Source organism: Sporothrix brasiliensis, assembly GCF_000820605.1.
Source record: "Sporothrix brasiliensis 5110 chromosome Unknown Cont21, whole genome shotgun sequence".
Classification (NCBI taxonomy): Eukaryota; Fungi; Ascomycota; class Sordariomycetes; order Ophiostomatales; family Ophiostomataceae; genus Sporothrix; species Sporothrix brasiliensis.
In genome coordinates this window covers 1,453,052-1,469,695 of record NW_024467140.1, presented here as the reverse complement: position 1 = coordinate 1,469,695, position 16,644 = coordinate 1,453,052, and the positions used below count along the sequence as shown (strand labels likewise).

Below are 16,644 nucleotides of genomic sequence, written 5' to 3'. Positions count from 1 at the left end.
ATATGGCACGCAGACGCAAGGAATATCCAAACGAGAAGCGGACAGAAAGATAAGAAACAAATGAAACCAAAACGGAAATCAGAAGAAAACGAAAGGATATCAAAAATCAATCTACGATTTCTCTCCTCCCTTCTCCTCTCTTCTTTCAGAGTACACCGCCCCTACTCATCGTCCACGTAGGCAAACTCCTCGTACGGGTTCCACTCCTGGCCCGGGTAGCTCGTGGCGGACATGGCGGGCTCTTCCTGCTCTTTTTGCTTTTGGGCTTCCAGCTCCTCGTCGGCCTCGGGCACAAACACGGGGATCTTCTCCTCCAGGTCCTTGAGCATCTGGCGGCGCTTGTAGTCTTCAAACTGCTGCGCCGAGGTCTGGCGGATCGTCTTTTGGCGCGACACGGCGTCGCCCTCTTCGCCAGAGCCGCCGCCGTTGCCGTCCGATGCACCGCCGGCCGACCCGTTGGCGCCGGCCGACCGGCCGAAACCGCCGGTGGCAGACGGCTTGGCCGAGGGGAAGCCGTACTCGGTAAAGTCCATGTCGTCAACGGGCGAGGGCGGTGTAATGTTGTTGACGTCGGGCTCGCCGGACGCGGCGGGGCCAATGGGGGAGGTGATGTCGGCGGCCGCGCGAGAGGCTGTGGCCGGGATCACAACGGCAGGTGAGGTGGGAGCGGGCGAAGTGGTGGCAGTCGTAGCAGTCGTAGCAGTCGTAGCAGGAGCAGCAGGAGCAGCAGCAATGATAGGCTCTGCCGTCTTGGCCGCTGGAACAGCAGGCACAGCATCCGAGGGGGCTGCCGACTCAACAACTAAGGGAGTCGCAACAGGCGCCGCAAGCGCCGCCGCACGCTCCGCCGCACGGCCAACAGGCGAGGCTGGCGGGTCGTCGAGGATGGTCTGGTCTTCCGACACCTTGTTGGTCTTGTTGGCGTGCGTGTGGGCGCTGGGGTGCAGCGGCGTGGCGTTGTAAATGTCCTCGTCCTCGACCGGCACGTGCTGGTTTGCTGCGGCCGTGGCAATGGGCGACAGCTGGGCGGCCTTGGCGGCGGCGAGGGCACCGTTGGTGAGGGGCGTGTCCTTGGCCGCGGGTTGGATCTCAGTCTGGGCCGGGGGCTGGGCCGAGGGCTGGGCCAGAACCGGCGCAGCATAGACGGGCTCTGCCAGTTGGACAAAGACTTGGCTCTGCGGCTGAAGTGCAGGCGGCTCGACTTTTGTCTGGACGGGGCTCCTGGGCTGCTCAGAACTGTGCACGGCTGGGCCCTGCACGACCAGGGGCGCGGGCGCAACGACGGCGTTCGTGGCCGCCGGCGTGGTCGCCGAGGGCGTCGGGGCGGTCTCGCTGGGCGCCTGGCTGGTCTCCTGGCTGGGGAGGGCCTGGCTGGCGGACGCCGAGGCACCCTCGCTCAGCTGGGACGGGTCGGGCTGCGGCGACGGGTGGAGCGACGAGACGGGCGTTTCCGCCTTGACAGGGAGAGCGGCGGCAGCGACGCTTGCAGCGGCAGCGGTGGTGGCGGCGGCAGATACAGGGATGTTACGGCCAGCCACGTCGCCCGTTTTGGAGACCGGCGGCGGCGAGGGCTGCAGGGGCGCGGGCACGGCATCGGCGACAATCTCCTCGTCAGCAGAGAAGCTCGACGTGGCAGGCGGCGGGGGCGGGACCATGAACGCGACGGGGTGCTGCTGCAGAGGGTGTGCGGGCGCTGTCGCAGCTTGACCGGCAGTGGTGGTCGCTGGAGGCGCAGGCCCAGGGCCGGCCGTGCTCCGGGAGGCAGCCTGGTCAGCCTGGGTCTGCTGCGGCGACTGCTGCGGCGCCTGATGCGGGCCGCCGTGGACCGCGTTGGCCTGGACCGCGTTGACCTGGACGGCCTGCTGACCAGGCTGTTGCTGAACTTGGAACTGGGGTTGGCCTTGCCCTTGAGGCTGCGTACCGGCCGAGTTCCACACCTGCTGTGGTTGCTGTGGTTGTTGTGGCTGCTGTGTCTGTTGCTGCTGGAACTGTGGGTTCTGCTGAGGCGGGAACTGCTGGTGCTGGAACTGCTGGTTCTGCTGGGGCGGGAACTGGCCATATGGCTGCTGGAGTTGCGGCTGCTGCGTCTGTTGCGGCTGCGGCTGCGGCTGCGGCTGGCGGCCCAGATTGTACTGCGAGGGAGCGACGGAGCCCTCGCCGTGGACAGCGGCATAGCCGTGCGGGATCGGCACAGCACCGTAATGGCGCTCCTGGTGCGGCTGATACTGCTGCTGTTGTTGCTGCTGTTGGTGCTGCTGCATCTGGTGCAGTTGCTGTTGCTGGTGGTGCGGCAGGCCGTGGAAGTGGTGGTGTTGCTGTTGTTGCTGCTGCTGCAGTTGCTGAGGAGGGCGCTGCTGCTGACCTTGCCCTTGACGCTGGCCGTGAACCTGCTGCTGAGCCTGCTGTTGGGGCTGCCGCTGGGGTTGCTGCTGCTGCTGAAGCACCTTGGGCCGGAACAGCGAGCCAAACGTGCTGTGCTGATGCGGCTTCTGCTGGGACGGAGGCTGGCCTTGGGGACCCTGCAGTTGCTGCTGCTGCTGCTGTTGATGCTGTTGATGCTGTAGAGGCAGCTGGTTTGGTGCCACGGTACTTTGCGGAACCTGCGGCAGGGGAGGGAGGTTCTGCTGCTGGCGCACTTCGGTGGGCGAGATCTGCTGCTGCAGGGCCTGCTTGCGAGCACCGACGGGCGAGTCCACCGACGGCACGCTGTTGGGCTGGACGGGGCCGGGGAACTGGGCGAGCCGCTGGTCCTGGTACATGCGGTGGGGGCCTGGCAGGACGCCGCCCGTCTGTTGACCTGTCGGCTGGCCTGTCGGCTGGCCTGTCGGCTGGCCTGTCGGCTGGGGGGTGACGGGCGCCGGAGCCGTGGCCGTGCCGTTGGACACGGGGCCCGCAACCTGGACGCCCGGCCCGGACGGAGACGGCTGGCCCTGCACCTGCGGCACGAACTGGTTCGACCCGGGCCGCTCCAGCTGCATGCTCGGGCGCACAGGACCGCCCGGCGGCGCATGGCCGGGCGGGTACTGCGGGCCACCGGGCGGCGGGCCGTTGGGATCGTTGGCGGTGTTGTCGCTGTCATGGCTGTGGATGGCATGGCCGTGGCCGCTGGCCCCGTTGGCCCCGTTGGCTCCGCTGTTCTTGCCGCCAGCCACGCCGCCCACGACACCGCCGACACCTCGGCGGAAGCGGCCAAAGAACTTCTTGGCGCGTTCCATTTCCTTTTCGGTGCGCGAGACCTGGCCAGGCGCACTCGACTGGTGGGCAGCCGGGATCTGTTCGTGGCTGGCCGCAAAGGAGACGGTCTGCTGGCCATGCTGGCCATTGTTGGTCTGGGCCGGCTGCAGCTGCTGCCCGTCTTCGCCAGGACGCTGGAACGGACCGCCGGTCACAGGCGGCTGCGAGGGCGCGACGGTGGCGCCGGACGAGCTGACGGGAGGCTGCATGCTGACCATGGAGACAGTGGGCGAGCCGCTGCGCGCGGTCGAAGCGGGCGCAATGTCGGTCAGGGGCCTGCCACCAGCCTGGGTCGAGGTGCCAGACTGGCCGCCATTGATTGTGAGCACAGAGACGGTCGACACAGGACGCTCGCCAAGGCCCGGCGGGCGACGGAGCGCCGCCTGTGTGGGCGTCGCAGCGCCATCTTGCGCCGTGGCATCACCTGCGGGAGGGGCTGGAGGCTGGGCTGGAGGCTGGGATGCTTGCTGCAGGGGCGACGGCGCTGCATTGACAGGCTTGCGCGACAGCGGGCTGGGCGCGTTCGGTACCGACGTAGACGGGAGGCGGCCGCGGGCCGTCGGGACAGGACCGGCAAAGCCGGGTGCGCCAGCGTCGATGCTGGCGCGGCCGGTAGGCACACCAGAGGCACCGGCCGGTCCGGGAGGACCGGAAGGACCAGAAAAGGGCGACTGTGCGCTGGTCTCGCGGGTCAGCGGCGTGCCGACATTGTTGCTGCCACCGGAGACGGGCGACGCGACGTTGCTGCGCACAGTCGAAGCCGATGCAGGGCCGGTGCCTGTCGCGCCGCCGGACACGGGTCCGGCCGTGGCCGGGCTCTGCGTCTGGTTGGGGTCGCCGGGGCCTGCTGCAGGCAGACGGTTCGTGTTGATGGAGAGCGGCGACGGCGAGGAAGCCGGGACGGCGCTAGGAGCGCCAGACGGTCCAGAGGATGGCTGCTGCTGGGGACCGCTGTTGGGAGCCTGCGGGGCCTGCGGCGACTGGTGCTGCTGCAGTTGCGGCTGCGACGGCGGATGCGGCTGCGACGGCGTGGCTCCGAGCGACGGTGCGTTGGATGCGGCGCGAGGGCGGCCAAAGGGACCGTTCGCAGCGCCGCCGACGGGCGTCGACGGGCCACTCAACGACGGCCGCGGCGGCTGCTGGAAGGGCGGCTGCTGCTGCAGAGGCGACGGCGTGCCGTGCGGGCTGCCCGGCAAAGTGCTAAAGGTCGAGGCATGCGAGAGGCCACCGCCGACACCGCCGACACCGCCGATACGGCTGCCAACGCTGCCTTGTGGGTATTGCTGCTGCTGCTGCACCGGCACCGAGCCGGCGGACGTGCCCGGCCTGTTCTCCTTGTCCTCCTTGTCCTTCTTGTCCTTGTTGCCACGCACTTTGCCCATGAAGCCCGACAGCAGACCGGACGTGCGGCGATTGGCGTTGCTCTCGTTGGGCACAATGCTGCCAAAGGTGTTGGTGCGGCTGAAGAAGTTGTCCGGGGTCGGTGGTGTGCCCTGCGTCGCGTACTTGGTCAGCGGCGGGCCCTGCTGTTGCTGTTGAGGCTGGAAGTTGGGCTGCTGCTGAGGCTGTTGCGGCTCCTGTGGGAGCTGGCCTTGTTGAAACTGGCCCTGCTGGAATTGCTGCGGTTGGAACTGGGGCTGGAACTGGGGCTGGAACTGGCCCTGGCCCTGACCCTGACCCTGAACCTGACCCTGAACCTGGTTCTGGACAGGCTGGAACCGGTTCGGCTGGAATTGCTGCTGGAATTGCTGCGGCGGGCCCTGGTACTGTCCCGGGCGGAACTGCTGCTGCTGCTGTGGGGGAAGACTGCCGTGCGGTGCACCCGGCGGGCCAAAGGACTGCACGGGTCTCGGCGGCTGGAAGCCGTTGGGCTGGACCACCTGGCCATTCGGCGCAGATGTGGCGACCGGGCCGGGACCAGGCTGCGTCGGTCCTTGTGCCGGTCCCTGTGCCGGTCCCTGTGCCGGTCCCTGTGACTGTGTCTGTGTCTTTTGGGCCGCAGCGTCCTGCGGGCCCACCGACGGAGACGTCTGCTGTTGCGGCTGCACGGGGCTCGTCGTTGTGGCCGGGGCGACAGAGTGCGCCGGCGACTGAGTTGCCGTCTGCTGCAGCGGCGAGGTTGTGGTCGTGGTCGTGCTGGGCACAGGCGACGACACGGACGCACGCGGGCCCTGCTCCGGGGCCGGGCTTTGTACATCGGTCGCGGCCGGGGCCGGAACCGGAGCCGAAGCATGGGCCGGAGCGGAGACGGCATCGGCGACGGGCCCGGAAGCCGGGGCTGCGGTCGTGGCCGATACAGGAACGGGACTTTGCGCCGACGGGACGGGGCTGACAACACGCTGCTGAACTGGGCTCTGCGTGATGCTGCCGGCCTGCTGCTGCGACGGCGGCGGCGACGACGCCGGGGTCGCCACAATGGAGCTGGACGGGACGGGCGTCTGCGACGGCGTAGGGGCCTGTGCCTGCTGCTGCTGCGGCGGCGGCTGTTGGAAGCCTTGCTGGGCAGTGGGGAAGTTCTGCGGCGTGCCATGGCGGCTCTGGGGCGAGACTTGGTACGAGGCAATGGAGCTGGCCGGACCCGGTTGGCCTTGTTGGCCTGGTTGGCCTGGTTGTCCTGGTTGTCCTGGTTGTCCTGGTTGTCCTTGGGGCACTTGGCCCTGGGCTCCCGGAGGACCTTGTTGGAACTGAGGCTGGAAGCTTTGCTGAGGCTGCTGCTGCTGTTGCAGCTGCTGGAACGGGGGCTGCCCAGGCTGGCCCGGCTGGCCCGGCTGGCCCTGCTGGCTGGACTGCTGGTACTGGTAAATGGTCGACAGCGGACGGCCTTGACCTTGGAACGGCAGCGGCTGTTGTTGCGGCTGCTGCGGCTGCTGCTGTTGACCCTTGCTGCCCTTGCCAAACGGCAGCAGGTTACGGATCTTCTTGCCCGTGTGTTGTTGTTGCTGCTGCTGCTGGGGTTGCGCCTGTGGTTGTGTCTGTTGTTGAGGCGGCGGCTGCTGTTGCTGGAACTGCTGCTGGAACTGTTGCTGCTGCTGCGGGATCCGCTGGCCTTGTCCCTGAACCTGTCCCTGAACCTGTCCCTGAACCTGTCCCTGAACCTGTCCCTGTCCCTGCTGAACATTCTGGAATTGCTGCTGCGGGAAGCGCTGTTGTTGCAACAGCTGCTGGTGCTGCTGCGGAGGCACGTTCTGGTAGATCTGGCTCTGGCCCTGGTTCTGGCCCTGGATCTGGTTCATGAATTGCGGATTGAACTGCAACTGGCCCGGCCGGGGCTGCTGTTGGAGCTGTTGAGGCTGGAACTGCGGCTGTCCTTGTTGTACTGGCCGACCTTGCTGGGGCAGTTGCTGGGGTACCGGCTGCTGCTGCTGCTGCTGCAACAGCTGCGGCTGCGACGGCGATGGAGAAAGGGCGCCGGCACTGCTGCCTGGCGGCACTGGCGCCTGCTCTTGTGCCTGTGGCGGCTGACCCTGCGCATTCTTGTTGGAGTGCGACGACGAGGGCGGTGTCGAGGACATGCGCCACGTCGAGATCTTGGAGAAGCGGCGGCCCTTGTCATCGGCCGCTGCTGCTGCTGCACCAGCCGGTTGCGGGCGGGCTTGGACGGCGTTGTTTTGCTGTTGGCCCTGCCCCTGACCTTGCGTCCAGACTGGACCAACGGGCGCGACAGGCGACTGCACGGTTGGCTGCTGCTGGAACTGCTGCTGTGCCTGTTGCTGGTCCGGGGACAGCGGTTGCTGTTGAGGCCGTTGAGGCTGTTGCGCCTGCTGGGCCTGTGCTTGCACCTGAGCCAGAACCGGTGGCGGCGCCTGGAGGGCCGATCCCGATGACGAGGCACCCCACGTATCGGTCCCCATCGTGCCCATCGTGCCCATCGTGCCCTGGCGCGTCAGCTGCGCCTCGGCCGAGTTGAGCCCCGTCTCCTTGTCAAACGAGTACGACTGGCCGTCCGGCGTGGAGTCGGCCGTGGGCGACGAGCGGTGGCGCGTGGACGCCAAGGGTTCCTGGAGGTGGGACTCTTGGAGGTTCCAGTTGCCGGCCTTGGGGAGGAAGCGCTGGAGCGGGTTGCTGCTCTTTTGGCCCTGGGCCGGGGGCTGCTGTTGTTGCTGTTGCTGCGCCTGCTGCGAGGGCAGTTGGTTGTACGCGGGGGCCGTGGGCGCATTCGTGTGCACTGCGAAGCCCTGCTGGACAGGTTGCTGCTGGGCAGGTTGCTGCTGAGGCTGGAAGGTCTGCTGTGTCGTCGGCGGGTGGCTCTGGAGGTTTTGCACGCCGCCCTGTGGCTGCTGCTGTTGCGGTTGTTGCGGCTGTTGCGCCTGCTGTGGGAAACCCCACGAAGCTGTCCGCTGTTGCTGCGCAGGGCCAGGACCAGGATGGCCGGGTTGCCCAGCCTGTCCAGGCTGCTGCTGGATAAAGTTCAGAGGGGTGCCAAAGCGCCGAGGTTGTTGTTGCTGTTGTTGCTGTTGTTGGAGCTGTTGGGGTTGCTGCTGCAGCTGCGTGGGGAAGAAGCCTATGAAAAAGAGTCAAGTGTTAGCAAAGGCCAAGTGTCGGGGGTCTATCATGTCGAGATCGCCACTCACCTTGCTGGCCCTGCGGCTGTTGTTGCAGCTGCACCTGTTGAGGCGCCTGCTGAAGGGCCTGCTGAGGAGCCTGCTGAGGAGCCCGCTGCTGACCATCCGTCGACGCCGGCTCGTCTGTCGACTTGCCCTTGTCGTCGGTGCCAATCAGCGAGGCCAAGTCAAAGTCCAGCGTCGACGTGCGGCGGACGGGCGGCAGGCCGGTAAAGGACGACTGCCGTTCCAATGGCAGGGGCGGCAGCGGTTGTTCTTGTTGTCCTTGTTGTGCCTGTTGGCCTTGCTGTCCGTGTTGTCCCTGCTGTGGTTGCTGGAACGGCTGCTGGAATTGAGGCTGTTGCAGCAGCTGCTGCTGCTGCTGTTGAAACTGTTGAAACTGCTGCTGCGACATGGGCACATATTGAAACTGCTGGCCGTTGGGCCCCTGGACCGGCTGCTGCTGGTAGATGATGTTGTTCTGGACCGGAACAAAGGTGCCGTCGGGCAGGCGGGTGTACTGCTGCTGCTGCTGCTGCTGCGGCTGGGGTGGTTGCTGTTGCTGGAAGACTTGGCCATAGAACTGCTGCTGCTGCGGCTGTTGGCCATTGTTCTGCTGCGCGACCGGAGTACTGGGCCCTTGGCCAGGGCCAGGACCAGGACCAGGACCAGGACCAGGACCAGGAGCAGTACCAGCAGCAGCTGCACCGGCGGCCGGAGCACCGGCGCCGCCGACTATGCTTTGCTGGCGCGGTCGAGAGAACATGGTGGAGGCGCGTTGAGGTGGAGAGTCGAGCCAAACAAGGCGACCGTCAACAGGACAGCGCGAGCTCCTAGTATATTAAAGGTGGGCGAAGAAGAGATGCGCCGCCGTCGATGAGGCGCGAATTAACGAGAGCAACGCGCGTGCAAAACAAGGAGAGGGAAAAAGGAAAGAAAAGACAAGGACGAAAAAGAGAGGAAGAAAAAGAAAGTTGAGGGAAACGAGATAAACGAGATAAAAGAGTAGGAGCAGATGGACAGAGAATGGGAGAATCGCAGAATTGCGACAGGGACAAAAGAAGGAGGGGAAAGCCTCGGGTGGCTTGGCTGCTTGCCTGCGTTGTCTTGCGAGTCTTGATTGTCTTGCTTTTGGGGCTGAATGTCAGTCGGTCGCGAGAAAAGAGGAGCCAGGTACAAATGGGAGCAAATGGGAAAGGGGAAAAGAACACTGACAACAGGCTGTTTGATTCTCGCCTGCTTGGTGCGACCACAATCTCTTCTGTTGACACTTGCAGGGAGGGGGAGAGAAGGGAACAAAAGGAAGAAGGAAAAGTAGGAGACAAAAGGATGCTTGGTTCGTGATGGTGTGAGACGAAGGAAACAAATCTCGAGGCCCTGGCTTGTTTTGTTTCTTTTCGTCTTCTGCCCCCTATTTTTTTCCTCTATGTTTCTCTCTCTCTTCAGCTCGTTCGTGCTGACGACACGTTGGCATCTGGGAAATACGGACGAAGGATGCAGGAGACCCCAAGCACGGCCAGCCCAGACGAAGCTGGGTGTGTGCGTTGCCTGCGAGAAACAACACAAAACAAAAAGAGGGTACCGTTGCTCGAACGTGATGGAGAGTGGTTGGGGGGAGAGACACAGCAGGTCGGCGAAAGCAGCGAACGTCACAACAAATCAGGGGACAGGACAGAGACAGAAAGACAGGGAAGGTGCCCTGGAAGCCTGTCCTCCTGTGTATCCTGCCAGGGGGAGTGGGTTGAGGCCCCGCAAAAAGTCAAGAGGTCAGCACCAGAGAGTGAAATGGAGCCGCAAGAAGGCACCGGGGCCTCTCCAAACGATGGGCAGGAATAGGAAGGAGGCTGGGAAGCATGGAAGACAGGCGGAAAGGAGCTTGCAACGGGTGCCATACGATGTAAGTACACAGCATCGAGCCACTCGACGGGTTGTGCCTGTCCAGCCTGGAGCTTCTGGAGCTCGGAAACGAGCCCTACGGCAGGCGCTAGCCCGTCCAACAGTCCGTCCGCTGGAGAACGAAGCGGCCCTGTCTCCCTGTCCCTCGTCCCATTCACCCAGCCATAGCCCTGTCAGACATGGGTGGACGTCTGGTGGGGAGTGCTGGTGAAATGAGAGTGTGGGTCGTGACAACGCCAGGCCGTGTGCTGGCGTGCTGCAACTCTGGCGTGTTGTGCTAAGCCGTGGCGGTGGTCTGCAGCGGCGTCGTTTCTTGCTAGGCTGGGCAGAGATCGACAAATGTCGCCGGACGAGTACTTAGCATGCACGCCTCGCCTTGGATTTTGAGATGAAGGGGTTTGGACGGGTCCATTTCTTGGCTGGGGATATCTTGGCCGGGGTCACACGCTGTTGGGAGAGAAGTGTGTCGTACTTCGTACATGATGACTGTCATAATTAGGCCGTACTCCGTCCTCGCAGTGCACTTCGGGCATGGTAATCACTGTCTCGACACGCATCCACACCGTATTGCCCGTATCGAGTGCGACGTCCAAGTTGGAACAGGAGGAGGTGAAGAAACCGGGCATGCTAGTGGAAGAAGGCGTATTCTGTAATAAGCTCAAGGTTGGACTCGATGCACGTCGGCAGGTCGGGTCCATCATTCGCACCGAGTCGACATGCAGACGTCTCGGACTCGAAGACGAGCCAGACAAACGACAGGAGTCCAAGTGAAGGCCGTCGAGGATGCGGCAGCAATGGCGAAACAAATGGAAACAAACGCCAGAAACCCAACAGACGACCTGAGACTGGAGACCCTCAGACCCTGCAACCGTGACCCTGTACCTTAACCTGCAGGCCATCGTGGCTGACGTCCCGTGGCCGTCCCGGAAGAGGATCGAGGGAGGCTGTGCATGCTCGGAATAGCAGTATGCGCACGCTAACATGTGCGTTGAGCAGGGAGCAGACAGCGCGACAGCGTTGTATTTCCACTGCTGTCAACTCTGTCCACTATATTTTGCCGGCGCCGACCGCCTGTCAGGCCAAGCGTATAGGGTGGAGCCCAGCGCTGAGCCGCATCTCCATAGGCATAAATTCATATAGTCTAGTGGGGCATCTCTTCAGGGCTGACCAACCGAATAGACGAGCACTTTCAATGACCACTGTCAACGAAGTATTGTCCAATGCAGCCACTGCCCCAGACATGAGAAGGAGAAATGCACGATGCAACATGCAACATGCACGACACGAACAAAGAACCGAATGCAAAAATAGAAACGACTTGCCGCATGCCGACGACCAAGCGCGAAGGCTCGAATCTGCGCAGGATCCCAGAGCCGCAAAACGCAAAACGCAAAACGCAAAACGCAAAACGCAAAACGCAAAACTGCAGAGCCAGTTGTCACGTAGCCGACTGACGATCGAGGAAAGGCGAGCATCACACGTGCAAGCGCGCGGGCGCCACGATCGAAAGGGCCTCTTCCCTCTTTTCTACGAACGAGTGCATCCAGCATCTCACGCCGTCCGCGCTGACGTGCATTGCATTTCAGCCCGCTCCTTCGACTGCACTGGCCATCCATGGCCTGGCCTGTCCTTACCTGTCCTGATTTGCCTTCTTTGCCTTCTTCCCCCGTCGATCGTCGCCGTCCCATCTCGCCGCGCCTCCAGCCTGGCGGGATTCATTTGGAACGAGACAACGTGCCAGGGTTCACACGCGCAGATCGGCTATCAAAGTGTGCCTTGCCAATTGACCCAGTCCGGCAGCTCGTACGGCATTGTATTGAATAGGGTGGAGAGAGACGTGATGCCGGCTGCCCCGGCAGAACTGGTGAACAAACCGTACCTTTTTCTCGCAGCCAACAACCTCAGCATCGGGTGGGCGGTTGCAGACGAAGCTTTAATATCAAGGTTTCCGCGTTGGAAAACACACAGAGTGTACAAGAACGCACACGCGAGTGAAACGACTCGGAAACAAAAACTCTTGTGTGTCGCTCGGTCACCAACACAAATCAATCTCTAGAAGTTCACAAGTAGATTATGGTGCTCATGACGCTGCTCTTGACAGCTTGGGAGTTGAAAGAACAAAAAGAAAGAGAGACAAGAGAGCTAGTTAAGGTGTAACAAGAGAAGAGCAGAAAAGTAGCAAAATAAGAGAACCAGATAACATAACTGTAAAGACGATGACAAAATCATACCGTCTTGTTTTGCTTCTTTTTCTATATGTATCTTTTTTAACAAAAATTATTTAAATAATTGAAAATTTTAAGCTCTTCTCCTGTTTTTTATTTATTTTATTTTTATCGGCTCGCTTCTTTCTTGTTCCTGGCCTTCTTTTTATATAACGTTAATGTTTGAGATTTTGCGTGATTCTTTAGTCAAAGAATACAAAATAAATAAATAATTATAGGAAAAAAAACCATCAGAATGACACCCATCGAACAAACCGACAAAGCCCGCGTACGTCGTTTTCTTGGATACACATAATCTGTAAATGTAGTCCTCGTGTGAAACGACCATGAGACCACGCCATTATCATCGTCTGTTACACGCCAACCGCCGCTGCGCCGTCAAGAACGCACCATGCATTTCTGGTGCAATGCCGCAAGCGGCACGTACGAGGTACGGGTGTCTGCCGAGCGGCTTCCGCGTCATGATTAATGATGATAGTCGTCGTGCATCACCGTCGGCGCATTGTATTGTGAGCTCGGTAGAGGTCCCATCATGACCGAGGCAGCGAACGACGGGCAACATCCACGAGCGGTTGTTCGACGTACGGCTGTCAGGGAAGGGCACGGCCCTCGAAAGGCGCGAGAGTGGCAGGCAAAGCGAGGCACTGCTGTGGAGTGCGCTGGAGTCCACTGGAGCACTTCAGAAGGTTGCCGAGCTCCCCAGGAAAGGCCCCGAAAGCCACACTTGGACCACGTAGAAACGGCCGCAGGAGGCAAAAGTGCGCAAACCAACAGGCCGTCGACCGACGAGGGAAATCCTGGGGAGTGGCACTAGCTCGGCTTAAAGTCTTTGGGGAGCGTCTTTGAGGAAGAGCTAACCCTCTCCCCCTATTACGGGGTGAGTCTGTCGACTACGAGGGAAACGGCGTCTAACTTGGTCGGTTTATACGACGGTCCACCGCGACCGGAAAGTGAGCCAACATAAGCCAACAAAGCGCCGCCTCCAAAAAGAGGGCCAAAACTTGCCAAAACCGGCCAAAAACTGACCAAAATCGACCATGAGGACAACTACACTGTACTTGTGAGTACGACAAGAAAAAACCACAGAAATGGCCACAGAAAATAGGAGAAACCGAGGGAAAAGGCGAAGGATATGGAGGACCAGGAAATAACAAAGAGAGACGTTGGCCCCAACAACTCAACAGGCTCGGGCGAGCGGGCAATCCATCTCTCTCCACGTAGATGCAGCAGAGAAAAGACAAGACAAAAGGCACACGACAATTGAACAAGACAGCGCCGTCCGCCATTCACGCTCAAGCCGCTGTTCGCCGAGGCCGAATTGCTGCCCCCAAATCGCCCAGTCGCTCAATCGCTGCTTCCTTCCCCGGCTGCCGGCGGCGCAAGCTAGTGCACACGCGACCAACAGCCGGAACAAAGGCAGAAAGAACAGAATCGATCAGGCGAGGAAGGCACGAGCGACTCGCCATTTCATACGTTGGCTAGCAACGGGTCTGGACAATCATTTTGGGTTTTGGTCTTTTGGTCTTCTGCAGGCAATTTTGGGTTGAACGCGACAGCAGACGAGCGTCGCACCCTCTTGGCAACCATCAACACCGCCGAGTCCGCTTCAGCCCGGACAGCACTGCACTGCAGAGAGCACTGCAGAGAGCACTGGGCCCCCGGCGATCGACCACAACCTCCGACCGCTGACCGACGACAATCCGACGCCGGTTTTCCTCTCCGACTCCTCTCCTTTCCCTCCCATCTTGCCCCCGTCCGTCCCTTGCCGCACACAATGGCCGACCGGGCTTTCGATCTGGCGGCCGCCGCGGCCGAGCTGCAAGCTGACCCGGCTGCCCGTGCGCGGAAAAGTCCCGCCGAGGAAGACGGCGACGACGGCGGCGGCGTGTCCCTGGCACGGCAGCTTCAGACGCCATCCCCGTCTCCGCTGTCGACGCCCCGGCCACAGCAGGCATCACACACCACATCCGCTCCAGCACCCCCGCCAAGCACAGCGACACACACCGACGAGGTCGTCCCGCCGCGGCCGCGCACCTCCACATCCACCGCCGAGATCGACAGCACCATTGCGCGGCCCGGTCCCGTGCGCATCAATGTCAAGGGCGCCTTTATTGTCGACGAGGAGCCGGCGAACGGCAATGGCAATGGCAATGGCAGCGCCAACGGAAGCCGGTCGCCGACGGGGTCCGTCCGCGGCGCCGACAAGCGGTCACAACGGACGGCGTCGGGCTCAAGCAGCGACTCCGCCCACGGCCCGGCCTCCGCCCCCGGCCGTGCCCACTCGCCCTCCGAACACCACTCGACGTTCGACATCCGCCTGCCCAACCACCACGCCGTCGTCTCCCACATTGCCGTCGACATTGGCGGCACCCTGGCCAAGGTCGTCTTCTTTTCGCGCGAGGCCCAGTCGACCGAGCCCGGCGGCCGCCTCAACTTTACGTCCTTTGAGACGGACAAGATTGACGACTGCATTGACTTTTTGCTCGATCTCAAGCAGCGCCACATGGACCCCGAAAACGGCGCCCGCTCCAGCGAGCTGTGCGTCATGGCCACCGGCGGCGGCGCCTACAAGTACTACGACCGCATCCGCGCGCGCATGGGCATTGACGTTCTGAGCGAAGACGAGATGGAGTGTCTGATTATGGGTGCGTCTGCCCCCGTCCCCCCGCCCCCCCCCCTGTCCCTGTCCTCCTTTCTACCCCAGCGTCCGCTAACGGACCAATGCAGGCCTCGACTTTTTTATTACCGAGATCCCCCGCGAGGTCTTCACCTACTCCGAGACCGACCCCATGCACTTTGCCGCGCCCAGCGACGACATCTACCCCTACATGCTCGTCAACATTGGCTCTGGCGTCTCCATGCTCAAGGTCTCGGGCCCCCACAAGTACGTGCGCGTCGGCGGCACCTCGCTCGGCGGCGGCACCCTGTGGGGCCTGCTGTCCCTGCTGACGGGCGCCCGCTCCTTTGACGAGATGCTCGAGCTGGCCTCGCGCGGCGACAACTCGCGCGTCGACATGCTGGTCGGCGACATTTACGGCACCGACTACGGCAAGATCGGTCTCAAGTCGACCGCCATTGCCAGCTCCTTTGGCAAGGTGTTTCGCATGAAGCACCTCGCCGAGACCGAGGCCGAAGACGGCGTGCCGTCGCCGACGACCACAAAGGACGACAGTGACAAAAGTGCTACCAACAACAGCACAACGGCCGACGGCCCCGACGGCCCCGACGGCCCCGACAACATGTACCGCGGCGCCGCCTACAACACCCACTTCTCGGCCGCCGACATCAGCCGCTCCCTCCTCTACGCCATCTCCAACAACATTGGCCAGATCGCCTACCTGCAGTCCCAGATCCACGCCCTCGACCGCATCTACTTTGGCGGCTCCTTCATCCAGGGCCACCCCCAGACCATGAACACCCTGAGCTACGCCATCAAGTTTTGGAGCAAGGGCACCAAGCAGGCCTACTTTCTGCGCCACGAGGGCTACCTCGGCGCCGTCGGCGCCTTCCTCAAGCGCCAGCCGCGCAACTGGGGCCGCCGCGGCAGTTTCGAGGGCGGCCTGGAGATGCGCATGACCGAGCGCCTGCGGGAGGAGCAGCAGCGCGCGGGCCCTCTTGCCGACGAGTGACGGAATGGATGCGAATGAAATGGCGGCGTTGAAACGGACAAGAAAGAAGAAGAAAGGAAAAAAAAAAAAAAAAACGACTTCGGATCATAAAGACGTCAACGACCATTGCACATCATGTACAGGGCATCTACAAGCACTGCCAACCGGAACACAGCGTACATAAAAGTATATAAGCATTCATATATTTTCATATATTACAAAACTAATAAAGATACCTAAGGCTATGCACCCGGCAAAGACTACACAGACGAGAGACAAGGTCAAACATAAAACGTATAGAAATGAAACGATATAACATTTTAAAGCCTCACATAAGGTCAAAACGATTAGGACAAAACGGGCACAAGACACACAGCAAGCTTGTAGTCTTAAGAGTCAACGTCAAGTCCGTGTAAAGTGGATAGGTCATAATAAATTGCAAAAACTGTAACTCTCTCTTTCTCTCTTTTTTTCTTCTTTTTTCGCTTGTGTATAACATTTTCGTCCCGAAACTTCGGTTTACAGAAGCACTCTGGTTAGTTTTGAAGGGGAAATAGGAAACCGCAATTGTTTCCCAGTCGCGCCGAAGGTATCAAGGAAGGAAATAATAGAAAAAGAGAAAGAAAAAGAAAAGACGCAGCTAGTGTGAGAACATGGCCGGTCCACGGCCGAATGACCATCGGACCAGCGTTTCCAACCCAACGAAACCAAGTACAATACGGAGCAAAGAACAGGAACAAAGAGAAAAAACGGAACGGAACGCGACGACAAAAGAAATTGTATAACAAAGATTGAGGAAAAAGACGAAAGTAAATACAGAGCAGCGGGGGGAATCAAAGGCTCGTGTGTAGAGAAGTCGTGTGCGCACAGCACAGGCATGAAAAGAAATAAGATGGTGGAGAGACCCGTCCAGAAAGGACAAGAGACCCCCCTTTTCGAGTGAGTCTGAATCCGCTCCCTCATACGCGTGCTTTGAGAGTAAGAAAAGAAAGAAGACACAAAGAAATAAGAACGAGTGAAGGTCAGCCACAAGACAATGCGCGCCCCGCGCCGCCATGATGAGAGTAGAACGTCATCCCAAACAACCAAACTCGCCGGCAGCCGAGGTTGCGTTTTTTTCGTCAGCATCATCTCAGGCCA

At 61.2% G+C, this 16,644-nt stretch overlaps 3 protein-coding genes across 3 annotated transcripts; 2 read left to right on the top strand and 1 right to left on the bottom strand.

Moving 5' to 3' along the window:
• Window positions 1-161: 161 nt before the first annotated feature.
• Window positions 162-8,541, bottom strand: SPBR_04531 (uncharacterized protein; the record flags this gene model as incomplete). Its single annotated transcript, XM_040762808.1, has 2 exons — window positions 162-7,735; window positions 7,806-8,541. 2 exons carry the CDS (start codon window positions 8,539-8,541, stop codon window positions 162-164), a joined length of 8,310 nt encoding a protein of 2,769 aa, XP_040615452.1.
• A 3,746-nt stretch (window positions 8,542-12,287) lies between these two features.
• On the top strand, window positions 12,288-12,633 carry SPBR_05420 (uncharacterized protein; the record flags this gene model as incomplete). The annotated part of the gene is made up of 2 exons (XM_040763696.1): window positions 12,288-12,326; window positions 12,442-12,633. 2 exons carry the CDS (start codon window positions 12,288-12,290, stop codon window positions 12,631-12,633), a joined length of 231 nt encoding a protein of 76 aa, XP_040615451.1.
• Window positions 12,634-13,670: 1,037 nt separating this feature from the next.
• On the top strand, window positions 13,671-15,525 carry SPBR_04839 (type II pantothenate kinase; the record flags this gene model as incomplete). The annotated part of the gene is made up of 2 exons (XM_040763116.1): window positions 13,671-14,541; window positions 14,624-15,525. 2 exons carry the CDS (start codon window positions 13,671-13,673, stop codon window positions 15,523-15,525), a joined length of 1,773 nt encoding a protein of 590 aa, XP_040615450.1.
• Between the last annotated feature and the right edge of the window lie 1,119 nt (window positions 15,526-16,644).